The following is a 19,026-nucleotide window of genomic DNA, read 5'->3' as shown; positions in this document are numbered from 1 at the left end:
AAGAATGAAGTTGTGTTCATGAATTATACAGACTGCAAGTGTTTAAAAATGAAAATAGCGACAGCTCTTGTCTCCGTGAATACAGTAAGAAACGATGGTAACTTTAACCACATTTAACAGTACATTAGCAACATGCTAACGAAACATTTAGAAAGACAATTTACAAATATCACTAAAAATATCATGTTATCATGGATAATGTCAGTTATTATTGCTCCATCTGCCATTTTTTGCTATTGTTCTTGCTTGCTTACCTAGTCTGATGATTCAGCTGTGCTGCTCCAGACGTTAATACTGGCTGCCCTTGTCTAATGCCTTTCATAATGTTGGGAACATGGGCTGGCATATGCAAAAATTGGGGGCGTACACCCCGACTGTTACGTAACTGTCATGGCTGGGTTGCAAATAAAGTTGAAAGCAGGATCTATTAGCAGCAGTAATGGTTTTATTTAGCATAGAACTCGGGAGTCATGGAAAAAGAACAACTCAACTTAACATAACGTAGAATGGACAACTGAACAAAGGAAACTGAGGACTTGAAATACACAGAGGTAAATGAGGGAACTAAATGAACCACAGGTGAACGTAGTTAACTGGCACACAAGAGGAAACTAGGTCAACTTATAATGGCAAGGAACACAGGCAAACAGAACAGAACCAAAACATATTTATATTGAACCCCAGTATTTACACTCAGTGAACCACTTGGTCTCAGATGTAAAAGTTTTGAGATCCAGCAGTGGGAGCACGCACCCCCTCTCCTTTTGAGTGGACCTCACATCCCCCAGTTTTTACAAATTACAAATTAATGCCTGAGGACTCTTTTCCAGCTCTTTCCTGAGCTATATTCAATGCAGAACACTCCAGTGAATGGATACCGTTGCTGCAGTTGCTAGGAGAAGCCTGCTCAGGCTTGGTGTCGTCACAAGGGCCTCACTGTCTTATCATTCACAGTAAGCACATGGAAAATGGGATATAAAAGAGAGAGACATTCTGAGGAAAGAACAAATGTCTTTAATTTCAGGCTTATATAGACCTCTTACAACCTAGAGGCAAAATTCAGTGGGTGCAATAATTTCTGTTTAGTTGTCCTTTTCACGCCCTTTGCAAACAAAACCAACATAGGATTTTTATTCACCTGCACAAATATCAATGTTTTCCCTCTGAGCGAGCTCTCAGGCCTGACATAAAAAGGAAGCTTTATTGAGATGTAATTAATTTGCTTGTATTTAAAGGGGATTTGTGTCCTCTCATTGGGAGACAGGCTTTAAACAGTATTATAATCAACAAAGACTTACTAAGAGGCTGAAAGATGCAAAGCCTCCTCAAGTAACAATGGAATCAGGTTGAAATAAGCTTATGCTCACTAAGAGCCAATCCATATTTGGAGCAGCGTTCCGTGAATGGTAGAATGGTGTTTAATAGTATGAATGAGATCTGAATTAGGATTTATTCATCACTGAATGCTCTCCTTTAATTATGGAATGACTCTCAGTACATTAAGGGTGGATTTGGGCTTCATATAGCTTGATTCTCTGGTGAAATGTTTCTTAAGACAGTCAATATGTGTCAGTATGACTGTGATTATTCAGACAACACAGACACAAATGAACCTGTCACAAATTCCCTGTGTTTGGATTCATGGACCGTTTGCTCCACACCCGAATGTTACAGAACCAATTAAATGTTAAACAATACAGGCAATCTCTAAAATTGTGAATGAACAAATAGCATACTGTAAAGTACAGTATAGCATAGTATTGGTAGATTAGGGCAGTGCAGTCAATAGACATTCAGTGTTCAGCGTAAATGAGTACACCCCATTTGAAAAGTAATAAACAAGAGATAAACAATATCTCAATGAACACAAAAACAATTTCCAAAATGTTGACAAGACTAAGTTAACTTATAACATGAAAGTAAGGTTAATAATATAACTTAGAGAACACAATGTTCAGTTTTACTCAAATTAGGGTGGTGCAAAAATGAGTACACCCCACTGAAAGTCTCTGAAGCAAAGCTAAATTTTAGACTACAAATGTCTAATTTAACAAGAATTCAACCACAGGTGAGTCTAATTATTCATTACACAGGTGTCCAGCAGACAGTTGACTATAAAAGGGTGTTAAAACCCCTTCCCATTTCATGCTGTCAGCAATGGCACCACACGGAAGAGAAATGTCACAAGACCTGAGAAAGAAAATCATTTCTTTACACCAGAAAGGTGAAGGCTACAAGAAGATCAGCAAAGCTTTATTTATCAGTCAGAATACTGTAGCAAAAGTAGTACAAAAATTGAAAAGAGATGGAACTGCAACCACAGAGATGTCCAGGTCGTCCATGGAAGTTAACACCTCGACAGGAGCGTCTTCTGATGAGAAGGGTTGAAGAAAATCAGCATGCAAGTTCACTGCAGTTATCTATAGAAGTAGAAAGCCAAACTGGGCTGAGTATTTCTCGTGACACAATACGGCATACACTGCAGAGGAATGGCATGCATGGGTGCCGTCCACGAAAGAAGCCTCTCCGAAAGCCCAGGCACAAAAAAGCCCACCTAGAGTTTGCCAGGGCCCATGCTGACAAAGATGAAGACTACCGGGACTCTATACTCTGGAATGATGAGACCGAGATAAACGTTTTTGGAACTGATGGCTTCAAAACTGTATGGAGTCGCAAAGGTGAGAAATACAAAGAAAAATGTGTGGTGCCTACAGTGAAACATGGTGGTGGCAGTGTCCTTATGTGGGGCTGCATGAGTGCTGCTGGTGTCGGGAGCTGCATTTCATTGATGGCATCATGAATTCACAGATGTTTTGTTTTAAGTATTGTTGCATTTTATGTTGTTTAGTTTTAGTTTGTATTGTTTCTATCCACTTGTATTATTATGGTGGCTATCAGTACATATTAAAGTAAAAAGCAGATTTTGATAGTTTTAGTATTGGTATATTAATATTATATCTGTTAAGATTCCTGTTTCGTGTTTCCGTTTTGTGTCTTAGGACTCTTATTTTAAAGGATTAGTTCACTTCAGAATTCAAATTTCCTGATAATTTACTCACCCCCATGTCATCCAAAATGTTTATGTCTTTCTTTCTTCAGTCGAAAAGAAATTAAAGTTTTTGAGGATAACATTCCGGGATTTTTAGTGAACTTCAACAGTTACCAACAGATTGAAGGTCCAAACTGCAGTTTCAGTGCAGCTTCAAAAGGCTCTACACAATCCCAGATGAAGAAAAAAAAAAAAAAAAAAGTAACCACAAATGCTCATCTTGCACTAGTTCTGCGATACGCCACGCATTACGTAATCATGTTGGAAAGGTCACTTGTGACATAGGAAGACATGCTGTGACATGGAAGTAGTGAGCAAGTTTCAAAGCAAACGTGCAAAGACTAAGCCTGCATCTTAATGTGCATATGCACATTGAGATGCAGGGCAAGTCAAACGGCCTTTACAAAAAAAAAAAAAAAGTAAAAAAAACAAACAAACAATGTTAGACGTTTTTGAAGTTGGAGGATGTTTAGAGAAATTTTCGCCTTACCGTGGTACTTCCACCTACATCATGCGTGACCTTTTCAACGTTTTTACGTAATGTGTGGTGCATCGCATAGCAGAGCAAGATGAGCATTTGTGGTTATAAAGTATATCATTTTTATTTATTTTTTTAGAAAATGACCAATCATTTCACTAGATAAGACCCTTATTCCTCATCTGGGATCGTGAAGAGCTCTTTGAAGCTGCACTGAAACTGAAATTTGGACCTTCAACCCCGTTGATAGCCGTTGAAGTCCACTATATGGAGAAAAAAAAGAAAGACATAAACATCTTGGATGACATTGGGGTGAATAAATGATCAGGAAATTTGAATTCTGAATTAATCCTTTAATATGTAGTTTGGGTTCTCATGGTCCCTGTGTTTGCCTTGTTTCCTTAGTTTCACTTTCACCTGTTCCTTTTTTCACCTATTTCCCACATTCTTTGCCTTTGTAACATGTGCATGTTTGTTTCAGTTCTGGTTTAGCTTGTGTCTGGAATATTCTGTTTCTGCCTGGATTTACCCTTGTTGTGTTTGTTTAATTAAATCTGTCTCCTGGACTTAGCTCAAATTCTCCTTTGTAAATTATAGCACTCTCTTTTTCTAAATTGTAAATATACAGGCACCAGTGCCATCCCGTGAAGTCAGAAGCCATAAAATGAATAGATTTCTGGCGCATCTCTAGCAACTATCTATCTGCCTTTTTTTTTTTTAAATATAAATATAATGGGACTTTTTTACAAGGATGGCATAATGAAGTGTATTATGATACAGTACTATAGTTTCATCTAGTGCAGTATAATGCAGTAGCCTAATGTAGAATCCATCAACCTCTCTGAAATCAAAGTTATCCTCTCGTCTATCACAAGGGACAGAATATAGGCCACAGCCAAAGCAATCTGGCATCACTAAACCTTGAGGAGAGCCAAGCGTGACCTCCTCTAGAATGCACCATTGTCCTCCAAGATGGGCTGAATGCCACAACGCCTCACTTGTAGTGTCCAGTTACTGGCCGAAGTGATCGTTTGACCTTTCCGCTTGTGGCCCGTTCTGATCTCTCATGTTTTATTTACGCTGTTCAGAACATGTCTCTGTACCCATATACTGCAAAGTGATATTGCATCCTCACGCATAAGACACAAACAAAAAGGGTGTTTTTAATAGATTTTGGCCCTGCTTTGCTGCTCTGGTTTCAAGCTGAGGGTTCTCAGGTTTCCTAGACAACACAAACAATTAGCGGAGGCCACGGAGGGGAGAGGCAGCCTGCTAATTATCCACGGAACCTACTAGAGAACATGGGCACGGATCAACGCTCCAGTCTTCTGCAGGGACCTGCTGCGGCACCCGGACAAAAGCGGATAAGGAATGATTTTATGTACGATAAAATATTGTTTAATACTTTATCATCCTGTTCATTACACGTGACACCGTTCTGCAGATTCCCATGGTCCTGATCCACTGCCTGGGCCTGAATGTGAATCTAAATGTTGCAATAAAACAGACATTTAGAGACCCCTAAAGGCTTCTTTCCTTACACAGTTAAACATTTTCCATTCCCCTAATGGTCATTATGTGTTTTAATGGCAGCAAAGACCTGGTAAACTACACAAGATCAGAGCCCATCTTCTGGTTTCCTGTTGAGATGAAAGTAAGTGGAAATGGTGATAAATCTTGGGCTGCTTGGAGCCATTCTATTAAACATTTGTACATGTGTGTAGTCAAGTGCGTGCGCAACTAGCATATGTTGTGCAAATCAACACGTCCCCAAGCAGGTACAAGTATATCTTATCTGCTTGAATATGGAAAGACTAAAATCTACATCCCAAACAAGTCATGTATTTTTCAGGCTTGTCCAGCTAATGCACATGCATGTTCTGAACAAGTGTTTGGGTTTTTTAACTGTAATGTGGGAATTTTATTCATCACAACTTCAAATGCGACTCAACTAACAGAGAACATATCTGTACTAGTCCAACAACAGACTAGTTCAATGAGTGAGTTTTTTTTTTTTTTTTTTGGAAATAATATATATATATATATATATATATATATATATATATATATATATATATATATATATATATATATATATATATGTGTGTTTGACTGTGCCTAAAAGGGGGTGAATTTAGAGATGTAACTTCTTAGAGGGGGCTTTAGGGTGCTGCGCTTCAGCAGGCTATCAGTTATGACTGTTGTTATACTATAAACAAGTTAAAACTATAAAAAAGTTAAAAATTCTTTTTAAATTCTTAAAAAGAATTTTAGAGAATTTACATCTTTAAATTCTTCCCTTCCAGTATAAATTAAGCAAATAAATAAAGTAAATAAAATAAATTAATGAATAAACACTCATCCATCCATCCATCCATCCATCCATTCATTCTCCAAACCAGCTGTCCAATGGGTCGTGGTTGAATAAACATTAAATTGATTAAACATTAAAGAAGAAAAAAGAAGATTTTTTTTTTTTTTTTTTTTCATACAATGGAAGTCAATGTGGTCCATGAACTCTGTGCTTAACCATAAACTGTGCTTAACCATATTCTTCAAAATATCTTATTCTGTGTTCAGCAGAAGAAAGGAATTCATACAGGATTGGAACAAATTGAGGGTGAGTAAATGATGACAATTTTCATTTTTGGGTGAACTGTTCCTTTAAGATAGTCAAATACTCTGACAGACAACTCTGCAGTCAACTACACTTTTAAGGCCAGAACACACCAAGCCGACGCCAATGAACTAGTGGCGACGAAAGCAGACTGTGGGGTTGGCTCACGTCGGCAGCGTCTGTGTCCAAAGTTGCCCTGCCACACCAAACCGACGCTTAAACAGCCGACGGTCAAGCAGCACGTCCGTTCTGCGCCTGCGTGAGATGAAATGCCTTTCCGAACCAGCAGGTGGCAGTAGCTGAACAGCCAATCAGGGGTGCGTTTCCCGAAAGCATCGTTGGTGAACCATGGTCGTAAGTCCCATTGAACTCTATTGGTAACGACGGAACTTGCGACCATAGTTCGCTTTGGGAAACGCACCCCAGAATGATCAGATGGCCCGACGGACCGACAAGCTCCAACGCCGATTCAACATTCAGCCGACGGTGCGGAACACACTGACGCTGCATTCACACGGGGCGCCGACGTTAACGCTTCTCGTTTACTTTGAATGGGTGACGCCATGCGTTGCCGAACTGAATTGTGGGTTCCGTCGCGTCGCTTCACTCGCGTTGCAAGCGGCAGAAGTTGAAGATTTCTCAACTTTTCAAGCGCCAATGCAGGCGTCATCCAATCAGATCGCCCTATGCAAATACCTTAGAGCAGTCGCAGCCAACTGCGTTCGTGCAACACCGGAAAGTAATGTGATTGGCTGTAATCACTATAACGGTCGCGTCAACACAAGCTTCAGACACGCCCTCCGTCAAGCGTTGACGCTGACGCCCCGTGTGAATGCAGCGTGAGAAAACTTAGTCGGCCGACGAAGAAAAACTGCCCGATGGCCGACCGTCGGCTTGGTGTGTTCCTGCCTTTAGACAACTCACAAATTAAACGCATTTCTCTCACTTGATCATAAGGCGTGTTAATATATTTGTACATTTGTAAAATTAGCACCAGTGATGTTTAACATCATTCTGTAGGAGACAGAGCCTAAAATATACTTTATGCTGTCTGCATGGTTTTTAAATAAAAATACAGCTTACTGTAGATAGGATTTAATTTCTTGAAATATGGAGAAGTTAAAGGTGTAGCATGCAGTTTTTCGTCTACTAGAGGTCACTTATTCAAAACAAAGGCGTAGCTTGATGACGCCAAATTTGAGCACGGAATCTTGGGACATGTGGTCATCACCTCACAGCCGACGGAAAAGAATCGGTATAAGACTCAGGCAGAAATCATGTTCATGGATGAGATTATTGTAGTATGAAGCAGAGCAGGACTGAGTGTTGTGGGAGCTGAACGAGGCCGCAGGAGCGATTGGTAATGAAGAGACGAACGCAACACACGCCTCGCGAGCAGCTCGGAACTTTTATTATGACACAGTCGTTTCTGCTTTTCTGGTCAAGCGTACGAGGTAACACAGCTCTGTTTATCATATTAGATACATTTTACTGTGTTGAAAATTATGATGTTATAATGCTACTCTGTGCATTCGCTTGGCGGCTGCTGTGAGACACTTGTTGCACACTGCAGTAAGATAGATCGATTTTAGAATATCATTAATAAATGCTGGATGGCTTGTGTTGATAAATGGCATGCGATTAATTTTAAAACGTATTGTATGATGGAGAAAATGCTGTATTACTGTTACTAAAAATAAAGCTGCATCTGATTATGCTATGTTAGCTACTTCACAAAATAGTGTGTTTCTCTGAGGCGTGGTAAAGCATGGTACTCGCAAAAAAAATCAAGAAAATTAGATTTATTTTAATAAATAAGACTAAATGTGTTGAGCTATATAATAATTATTATTTTTCTGTCTATAAATGTATCCAAACAGTTGTTCCCTTGTCTATTAAAACATGTAATGTATTAAAGCGTCTTTGGTGTTTCCATGGTTTCTACAAAATAAAACCGGAAACCGAGGGTTAACGCGGGTATGACGCAATTGACAGGCGACTCCTCACACGTCCCAGGAGCCTTGGTGAACATAGCAATTTTCTCACGATTTACAAATAGTTGGAAACATTTGGGATATTTTAAGTACTCAAGTGAACAAAATATATAACACTGGACTAGTGGTTTTTGGATATTTTACTGCAAAAAACATTTTGAGTTGTAAGATATTTGCCTTATGTTGTTGTTACTCAAAATTGTTTTATAGACACAGTTTTTAAAAACGATTAAGATGTCTGTTTCCTGAATGCAATATGCTGATAATACTCAAAAGGCATTTTAACATTTGGAGCGATTGTGCCACCTGGTGGGGAATACAGTACTACAAATAGAGCAGTACATATCCACACATTCTCAGTTTACTGAATATCATGACCCAAACGGATTCATTCACTGCTGTACCTGTTAAAAATGTTGTAAAAACAGTTATAAATATAACCTGAACTGCGTCAAACGTCATCAAATATTTTTATACAACACATATCTTGTTGTGCCAAAGCCGGACAAATCAGTCACTTGCAGCTGTGCTTATTAAGCTCTCAATAAAATCACAACGTTTCAGTTACAAAGCTCTGGGGATTTTTCAGTAAAGACAATTAATGAGCTTTAGACTACTCATTAACTTGCAATGCATGCAATCCTGCATCAACGGCTGTGGGTCAATTGCATAAGCGATTTGTTTCTACTAAATAAGAAAAATATCCTTCAAAAAACAATATTTGAAACCCAATTTTTCTGATGCAAACATACAATGTGTTGTCAATATCTAGGCTTCATTTGCATGTTTACGTTTGTGTTTAAGGCCTGTAGTAAACTGCGTGGGAGGAAAACATTAGTGTTATTTAAGGTCAAACCAAAAATAATGAAAGAGAAAATTGATTTGTAGGCTGGAATTATTTACTTGCAGGCACACATGCTCCTTATCAGTACAGATTTAGATGGTCACAACAATTTTGATATCTTATAGAATTCAACAAATCATTTTGACCACAATAAAAAGTCATAAAGATCATATGCTAAGTTATATTCATAAATCCATGCTTATAAACCATATATTGCTGTTGATGTTCTGCAATATTTCATATGTTATGTAAACAGTGTGCCACACTATTCATAAGCTGATTATTTTTTTTATTTTTTTTTTTATTTACTTATTTAGGTATCTTGCTCCTTGGTTTTCTGTGCTTATTCATGGGTCTTTTAAATCATCAGATCAGAAGCCATGTATGTAATTTTCCCTTCTGATTATTTCAAATTAAGCCACTTCCAGTTCCTGTGACCCACTGAATTCCTCTAGTTCAATAGAATGACAAGAATCCTCAGGATTTATATTGGGTGGTGAACCTTTTTCCTCACTATTTCGTATTTGTATAAATTCAATCATTGAGTTTTATGTTGAAATGCTTGGTTATTCGTTCTTACATCATTTTCAAGAACATACAGCAGAAAGAAGGTATTTAAAATTATTTAAATTTTACATAGCTTAAAACTAAGGAAAACTAAAACTAATTTACTGAAACGAATATCTAATATAAAGTGAAACATCCAAGCAGTCATTTTGTGACTTCAACATTCCAGAGTCTCAGATTAACCTCTATCTCTGCCTGCACCCCACAATTTAGCCTTCAAATTAAAGTGTTGTTTCTTATTTCAGAGAGTTTTTTTCTCTTAATGGAGTGAAATGAGACCCGTGCTAATGCTGAAAGAGAGAGACAGTGAGAGAGAGAGAAAGAGAAAGGGATTTCTGCTTTAAGAGTCCTGTGTAAAGTCCATTGATCAGAGACTCATTTGTTGCAGAGGCTGAAGTACACCACGGACAGGTTCAGTTACTCGTCTCCAGGGTTCTTATACATTCTGGTGTCTGGACCCATCTTACTTTGAATCTGACCCACTTTTTCTCATACACATTCACCGTCCGACATCAGCCAACCAGAAGCTGGTTAACTTTAGATTTGTATAAATTCAGCACAGTTAACTATTTAGGTTTCAACTTTTTAATTATTTTTTTTTTTTATAACAAAATCAATACAGGAGTCATTCCACGCAACAGGTATGATTTGAGTCCCTCTGACCTTTTTCAATGTATTTTATCTACTGGGTCACCAAAATATTTTTTTAAAAGCTTTTTGTATTAATTGAAATGTCTCCTTATATAATGTTTAAAAACATGACACACTTTTATCTTCATATTAGAAATTATTATTATTTTTTTTTCAGTTGACACCACCTATTTTGTCATGTCGCTCAAGGCCTTACTTGGGATATGAATAATAAAAGTCCATTCATTTTGCCATTCCCATAAATATCCATCTGTGCTTTTTTGCTGGTAATGTTTTTTTCTATTCATTAAAATCACATCATTTAATTCCGTACCTCAGTAACCCCTCAACCCCGTTACACAAACCATTCTCCCCCTATAAAAATAATGGACTGATACTTATGTGACATCATTAATAGGAAGTGACATCATAGAAGTCTTCTGAACAACATTGTGAGCAGACACAGGCAAGTTACCACCTTCTTTAATAATTATAACTAAAATATGTTGTGAAACTGTGTTTGTCAAGCTTAACGACTCAACCCCGTTACATCAATTAAAGACAGAAAACTATTTCTTGTGAAAATGATCTTTGTTATTTCAACATTATTCATGATTTCTTAATATCATGCATGTCATGTGCTCTCCATTTATTCACTAGATTTAGAGCAGTGGCCAATTTGGGCAAAAAATCACAACCCCGTCACACCTACATTTTTATTATTATTATTGTTTTTTGTTAAGTTTATGAAAAAGTTATTTCAAGTTAGTTGAATTCTGTCTGAAATGTTTAGAGCAATCATAAGAATACTGATTTTAGTTCAAATTCTGAAGTTCTGAAGCCTTTGATAAATAATGATGAGGTTGCTGTCACAAAAAGTGCCCATTTCAGGCTTTAGTATAGCAAAATTGTGAGATTTTATGTTACTTTTATATTTGCAATTACTGAATTAGTGTGAGGGACATCTGATTAATGGGAAAATGTTGATTTTATCACAAATACATTTTATAATAATATTCAGAGAGCTCCCATAGTGTCCATAACTTAAAATAATGACCAATAATAATAGGGATTTGATGTCTGAGATGGGAAAATATGTTTTTCTGGAAGTTAAATATGTCATTAATGTTGTGGGGTGTTTAGAAAAGTAATACATTTTGGTAAAATATCTACAAATGTGCAAGTCCAAATTGTACTGGTTTCCTGGAATGACTCACAGATGTTCAAACTGTTAAAAAACAAATGTGATCAAATTAACATTACATTAAAACAGCTAATACTAATGTATATAATATAATATATTCTTTATATAGTTAATTAAAACTAGTTAATTATAAAATCAACCCAGTGTAACTTAAAGATGCACTAAGTAAGATTCAAAGACCAGTCATATCAGTAGCCTAAAAAAGTATTACATAATGCAGGTTGCCTCATCATGGTGACTGTTACTTTTAATTGTGGAATAAATGAATCATGGGTGGCCAATACGGCCGTCATTGTATTACAGTGGCAGTGGAAACTGAAAACTTGGATAAACTTTTTTTTTGTGTGATGCTTCATCCACACCACTAGATGTCAGTATGTAGTCTAATATCACAGATGACTAATAAATAAATAAATAAATATAAATAAATCAATATTTTGTGCACCTTTAAAATATAAAGGCAGTAACACACCAAGCCTCATTGATGATCGAGTTCGACACATGCACAGTACAATTTTTTTCTATGTTCTTTAACAGACATTGTGTCATCAATGGGACATTCGTTGGGCAGGATCGGAGAAGAAAAATAGTGCATCCACCATTGCAACATAGTTCAGAAGATACACCAAGAGAACAGGAATCAAAAATGATTGAGAAGCATGGTTCTGAGTTTACTCGCCTTTACACACCCTACTTCGACGACCGCACACTGTGCTCAGTACTGTGGAGCTCGTCGGTCCGTCGGACCATCTGATCATTCTGATTGGCTGTTCAGCTACTGCCACCTGCTGGTACGGAAAGGCATTTCATCTTACGCAGGCGCAGAACGGACATGCTACTTGGCCGCCGGGTGTCGAGCGTCGATTTGGTGTGTCAGGGCAACTTTGGACCCAGACGCTGCCGACATGAGCTAACCCTGCAGTCTGCTTTCATCGCCACTAGTTCGTCGGCGTCGGCTTGGTGTGTTCCTGCCTTAAGGCTACTCAGTCCATTGATTAAAAAACAAAAAAGCAAAAATGGAAATAAAGCTTTGAACATATTAGACATTTGTGCTGTCTCAGGTAACTTTTATATAAATCAGGAACTGTCAATGTGTTGGCGTCATCAAAACCTGATCTTTCAGAGTTAAACTCCTTCCCAGAGCGTGTAATTATTTTTAGCTTGACTGTTGGATCATTTAGAAAGGATTTTGTCTGATTGGTCTAATCTTCCTCAGTAGGTCTCTGGCACAGGAGGCATTAGCACAACTTGACATCCCATTTAGCAGTAGGGCAATCACATGCAAGTGCTCTGCTCAGGAGTTGGCTGATGTAGCCTTATTAATCCTGATCCTAGACCAGCTTTGTTGTTACTCGTTATAATTTAGGAGCAGAGATGCTCATCCAAGATCAGCTTGAGCTTTATTGTTCCTAAATAGTTTCCACCCAAAGCACGTACAATGCCAGAACAGAAGCTATGTTTGGAATGGAAACCGAGTATGCTGTTTACTGCATAATGCTCAATATACAATAACAGTGTGCAATTTAGAATAAAGGCCCGTTCACGTCAAGAACAATAACTACAAATGCACACCAATGTAAGTGTTTATTTTAAGTGCGCTCTGCAGTTATGTCGGCTCAAGCTCTTTAAAGTCGAGGGGATTCTCATTAGTTGTCAATATTTTTATTGTACATCAGCCGGGAGAAAATACATTCTGAAAGTTATTCCAACTATATCGTTCCTCTGTGTCATTATCATTATAGTTGGTGTGGACTTCCCTATAGAATTAGAATGTTCCTTGGGCTTTAATCATTTTAATCTTAGAAAACATTTCATTGTTCCAAATAAATAGCAAGTCACTGCACTGGAATGCTGAGTGTTCTTTGTTGAATACTGCACAGTTTGGAAAATGAAATGGGTAACCAGATTTTCTATGCATAAATACACATAAATTTGCGGCATACGGAAGAAATACTAGCGCTATTAGTGTGGCCGGGGAAGCAGAGATTTCATTAGCTTGGATTACGAACCAGTTTCCCAATTGTTCCATATTCACTCGTGATGGAGTGAGCTTTGTGCAGGTGCGTCTCATTTCACCCATGCATGAAATGCCACAGCAGAGATACATGCTCCAGTGGAATAAAGCTTGTAACAGGATGAACACAGAACAAAGTTTTAATTAAATCAACCGAGTTAACCAGACACAACAAAACAGAGCATGTCGCCGCATTAGGTTATATTAATAATCGCAAACATTTGCATGATCTCTCTTACAGTTAAGCCTCAGTTTGAAAAAGGGAAAGAGGGGTCTTGTAATGTGAGGGTCTATAGCTGCGAGGTCCTGTCGAGGTATTCAGCTCATGCCAAGTGGCCCGGAAGCTGGCAGAGAGGGTGAAATTACAGCTCTGACAAGCTGACATTTTCAGCTCTCACTGAGCACTGGTTTCTCTGCTGCACCTTAGACGTTACTGAAGAACTCGCATTCCAATAACTGCTGGACTATCAAAACAACAATCTGCTCAAGGGGGGGCTATCATTCTTGTCTTATGTCCGATATACTGTAAGTTTTGAAGGACAGGCTGTATGATCCACAATGCTGGCTGAACATAATGAGATGGCTGTGTGTGAGATTTAATTCAATATTTTGGGTGATTATGGGATGCTGAATTGGTCTGGCACCAATTTGCATATGGGACTTTCCTTGACCTGAGAGGAATTTACATGTTTATTGCTAAACTATTATTGGCTGATTTCTGGTAGTGTGTTTTAAATCAGCATTACTTTAGGCCACATCCACACAAAGCCAAAGCTTTCCCTATCCGACCTTTTTTTCCCCTCGTTCTAAACGGCGTCATCTCAAGAAATATCTGCGTACACACAAAACCACTGAAACGGACTCAAAACGATGTAGTATGCATGCCAGACCAGTATGTGGTGCTGTAATTCTGCTACAGAGATACACTAAATATGGAGAAGAAGACTTGGGCTGCGTTCCAGTTCATTTTTTTATGCCCTTCCCTTGCTAATTTCACTCAGTCTCGTTGACTCAGGATGTACGTCATTGCTTAAGTTGCATGAGTGCCCACTACTGGCGGAACCCAATGGGCTGAACTGGAACGTCCTAAGCCCTTGATCACTTGGAATCCGCTATGGAGTTGATTATTAATTCATTTTTTTCCTTACAAAATTGTTTAATGCAGCATTCTATATGTATGTATGTGTGTTTTAAATATTTAAAGGTCCCGTTCTTCGTGATCCCATGTTTCAAACTTTAGTTAGTGTGTAATGTTGTTGTTAGAGTATAAATAAAATCTGTAAAATTTTAAAGCTCAAAGTTCAATGCCAAGCAAGATATTTTATTTAACAGAAGTCGCCTACATCGAACGGCCAGTTTGGACTACATCCCTCTACTTCCTTCTTTAATGACGTCACTAAAACAGTTTTTTGACTAACCTCCGCCCACAGGAATACACAAGAGTGTAACGCTGTTATTTTCATCCCGAAGTCCAATCACCCGGTCTGATTCCGGCTCAAATTGATAGGGTAAAATTAAAGACATGTTTACAATAACACTGAGCGCGTGCATCTCCACGTTATGGTAAGAGGCGTGACCTTTCCGGGCAAGATGCGCTAAACTGCTGTCGAATCACAACACAGGAACCGCTGGCACAATCAGAACTCGTTACGTATTTCTGAAGGAGGGACTTCATAGAACAAGGAAGTCATCAGCCCGTTTTTACGACAGTGGAAACAGCGGTATACAGATAAGTAAATTATGTGAAAAATACTGTGTTTTTTTACACGCGAAACATGAACACATGTTATATTGCACACTATAAACACAATCAAAGCTTCAAAAAACCACGAAAAACGGGACCTTAAAAAATAATTAATATATCATAGTGTTGTTTGTGTTGGGGTAAATTAAACGTGATACGCGGTGACGTCACAGTTGTACTGCATTGTGGGATATGGAGCTGCCTGAAGTGTACATATGAAGTAGACTCACTCCCTCAGTCAAAATCGAGGGAGCGAGGGTCTATCCATATAAACTTCCCTCGTCCACTTCACGAAGTGGAACGCACTTCAAAATGGTGGCAGGGAGTGCTCAGGGAAGTTCACGAGTGCATGTCCAAAAGTGGAATGGAATGCCTCCTTGAAGCATGTGAGTCGAGACGTGAGGTGATGACATTGTTTCAAAAAATATACGGATTGGCTGTACACACGAAAACGCAAGGGTGTCTTTTTCAGATTTATCCACTCTGGGACCCGGTTTAAAAAAATAGCAGGCTCCCAAAATGCCGGATCCGTCTGGACGAAACGCAAACGCCGGTACGATACGCGTCTCCGTGTGGATGGGTTCTTAGTTTCTTTTAAAGTATAAACTTTTTGGAAGACTTCTGTCACTCTGAATCTGTCAGTTTATTATGATTAGTATTGTTATTATTGTGAAAGTTATAAACACATTCATCACGGTGTCATTTCCACCTCATATTATGTATTTTCATACATAATATGAAATATACAAATTACATTTTAACATTTTAAAATCTCCACCCCATGCTAGGGCTAACTTCATAGCTAGCATTTTTATGTAACCTAAATGCACAAAATTTCACATTATTTTCACACTTTTTGCCAAATGTGCCTAAATTAATTATTTTCTTTGTTTGTTTTTTTCCACACGTCATATTCTTCATATTTCATCTCAATTTTCATATTTCACATCATCATTTTAAACGTTTAATAATCCATATTTCATGATGCCTTTTTTAATCATTTAAGACTGAAAGTCTGGGGCTGCAACACGGGCAAAAACAAGTCTATACATAAAAAGCATATGATAAGTACGGAAGAGGATTAGGGCCAAGCAATAATAAAAAAATAAAACCATCTCGAGATTAAAGTTGTTAAATTTCGAGAAAAAACTTGTTAAATTTCGAGAAAAAAGTCAAAATAAAATGTTGAGAATAAACTTGTTAAATTACGAGAAAAAACTCATTAAATTTCAAGAAAAAAGTTTTTTCGAGATAAAATGTTAACGAGTTTATTCTCAACATTTTATCTAGACTTTTTTCTCGAAATTTAACGACATTTTTCCTCATAATTTAACGAATTTGTTTTTGTAATTTAACGACTTTTTTCTCTTAATTTAATGACTTTATTCTCAACATTTTATCTCGACTTTTTTCTCGAAATTTAACAACATTTTTCTCATAATTTAACGAATTTGTTTTTGTAATTTAACAACTTTTTTCTCGTAATTTAATGACTTTATTCTCAACATTTTATCTCGACTTTTTTCTCGAAATTTAACAACATTTTTCTCATAATTTAACGAATTTGTTTTTGTAATTTAACGACTTTTTTCTCGTAATTTAATGACTTTATTCTCAACATTTTATCTCGACTTTTTTCTCGAAATTTAACAACATTTTTCTCATAATTTAACGAATTTGTTTTTGTAATTTAACAACTTTTTTCTCGTAATTTAATGACTTTATTCTCAACATTTTATCTCGACTTTTTTCTCGAAATTTAACAACTTTTTTTCTTGTAAACTAACGAGTTTATTCTCAACATTTTATCTCGACTTTTTTCTCGAAATTTAACACGTTTTTTCTCATAATTTAACGAGTTTATTCTAAACATTTTATTTCGATTTTTTTTCTCAAAATTTAACGAGTTTTTTCTCGAAATTTAACAACTTTAATCTCAAGATGGTTTTATTTTTTTTATTATTGCTTGGCCCTAATCCTCTTCCGTAGATAAGCAGCACAAATCAATGATAAAGTTACTTTTGATTCTCATATAACCAAAAAATAAAAATAAATAATAATTATATATATATATATATAATATATATGAAATACTTTCTTTTCAGTGAAAATAAACTCCTGGTCACATAAAAGTGCTTAAAGATATAGAGACACAATACAGCAACTGTTTTCACAATTAGACAACTGGTAGTTGTCTCGTATAACCATTGCCACCAATGGTCTCTATGATCAACTTAGCTCACATTTCTTTTGAGAAACATCCCTGGTCTGGATGAAGATTGGTCACTAATCTGCTAATTTACAAAACATTTAGCTACATGCCTATTTAATACAGCACAATCCCTTATCCATGACATGTATCAATATTTATTTAATTCTGACTGTGACTCTTCACCCTAATGAAATCTGACACATGATTGTACAGTCAAATGACTCAGACATAGGTACTCAGAAGAGGCTCTTATATCCTATAATCCTCTAGTAACCCTCTCTACAGCAGCTGTCAGCTGTCACTTGCAGCACTGAGCAATGAGTCGACTTCAGTCACCACCACACCCTCCATCCACACCTTCCCAGAATGCAGCACTCCCCATAGCTCAAATATTTGTCAGTGCTTTCTACTCCAAAACTTCACTGGAAATGACCCAAACATTCAAAACACCAACAATGGGCTCTTGAGTTCAATCCGAAACTCGTGGAAATGAGAGCAATTCCGTTTTATATCGGGCCAAAAAACTACTATGCAATGTCAACAGCATTTACCAAATGCATATAATGCAATAAATGATCATCATTTAGACGTTTTTAAACAAGTGTTCATTTGAAAATATCAAAGCATTATCATGAATGTTGACTTCTATAACAAAATAACTCTAAAATCAGCACTCACAATTAAGTATATCTTTTAGAAGACTAAATTTAATAATAAAAAAGGCATTACTTTAGATATTACAATTGCTCAATATAAATAAAGACACAGTAGCAGTGCCTTGAATGCTTGGTGATGATTCTTATTTAAACAAACCATAAGACTCTCTTAAGACACATCAAGTGTTCAAAACAAGCCATGGCCTGTGTCATCCACTCACCAGTACCTCAGTTACCCTAAACTAATTAACAAAAATTGCAACGCAATACTTACTTTTTTGCCATAGGACGCCCCCATGCTGAGACTTTGGGGTGGGTTAAGGTTGCTGTCTGTCCGCTAGGCCCAGATTTCAGAGATTTCCTCGTGATTCCAAACTCTACTCCTCTCCTCGATTTGATCCGTGTCCACTTCGGCTCCACCAAGGGAGGGAAGGAGGAAGGGAGGGGGTGCAGACAGAAAAGCCCTCTCGCTCTCCCTGGCACCTCAGCAGTGGGGTAGTCTGGCAAAAGTGACTAGTTGGGTTAGATTAAAATGACTAAGTCTCTCTGACATTCTTTGGCTTGAGAAAAAGGAGCAGCTTGTAAGCTGAGGTAGCTATTTTGTCATCTTGGGTTTCTTAGCTTTAAACAAACTGGAATCAAACTGAGCGCGAGTCAGAGAGTAAACCAGACCATCCGTGGCACCTGTTACTCCGCTTTCCTTACGGGACTTATCCACTGCACCAAGATTATGCTAATTGGCAGTGACAGAGAAGGAAGTCTTGAGGAAGGCTCATGGTGGGATGGACTCAGAATAACTGTCAGAATTCAGGGATAGGGGGTTTGATTTTTGCTGGGATTATCAAGGCATGGGTGGTCTTTTTTAGTTTTGTATTTACATATTGAGAAATGTTAAATCTCCCCTACTTTGGAAATCCAGCCATGGCCCATAAGTGACCCAGTCTAATCACAAAGGCATTTTGAGCTGATCATTAATGTCAGGTGGTAAAATACAATTTTATATGAGCTCTGTTGTTT

General features: G+C 37.5%; 1 protein-coding gene across 1 annotated transcript in view; it reads right to left on the bottom strand.

Moving 5' to 3' along the window:
- The window catches only part of si:ch211-236d3.4 (protein FAM107B), a 47,167-nt gene extending 28,742 nt beyond the window's left edge, over window positions 1-18,425 (bottom strand). The window contains exon 1 of the mRNA XM_048172821.1: window positions 18,284-18,425. Within this exon, the coding sequence (XP_048028778.1) occupies window positions 18,284-18,307 (24 nt within the window). The 5' untranslated portion in view covers window positions 18,308-18,425. The remainder of the gene's footprint in view (window positions 1-18,283) is intronic.
- Window positions 18,426-19,026: the final 601 nt, after the last annotated feature.

The sequence above is a fragment of the Megalobrama amblycephala genome, linkage group LG21 (genome assembly GCF_018812025.1).
Source record: "Megalobrama amblycephala isolate DHTTF-2021 linkage group LG21, ASM1881202v1, whole genome shotgun sequence".
Taxonomy (NCBI): Eukaryota; Metazoa; Chordata; class Actinopteri; order Cypriniformes; family Xenocyprididae; genus Megalobrama; species Megalobrama amblycephala.
This window is presented reverse-complemented; position numbering and strand designations above follow the sequence as displayed.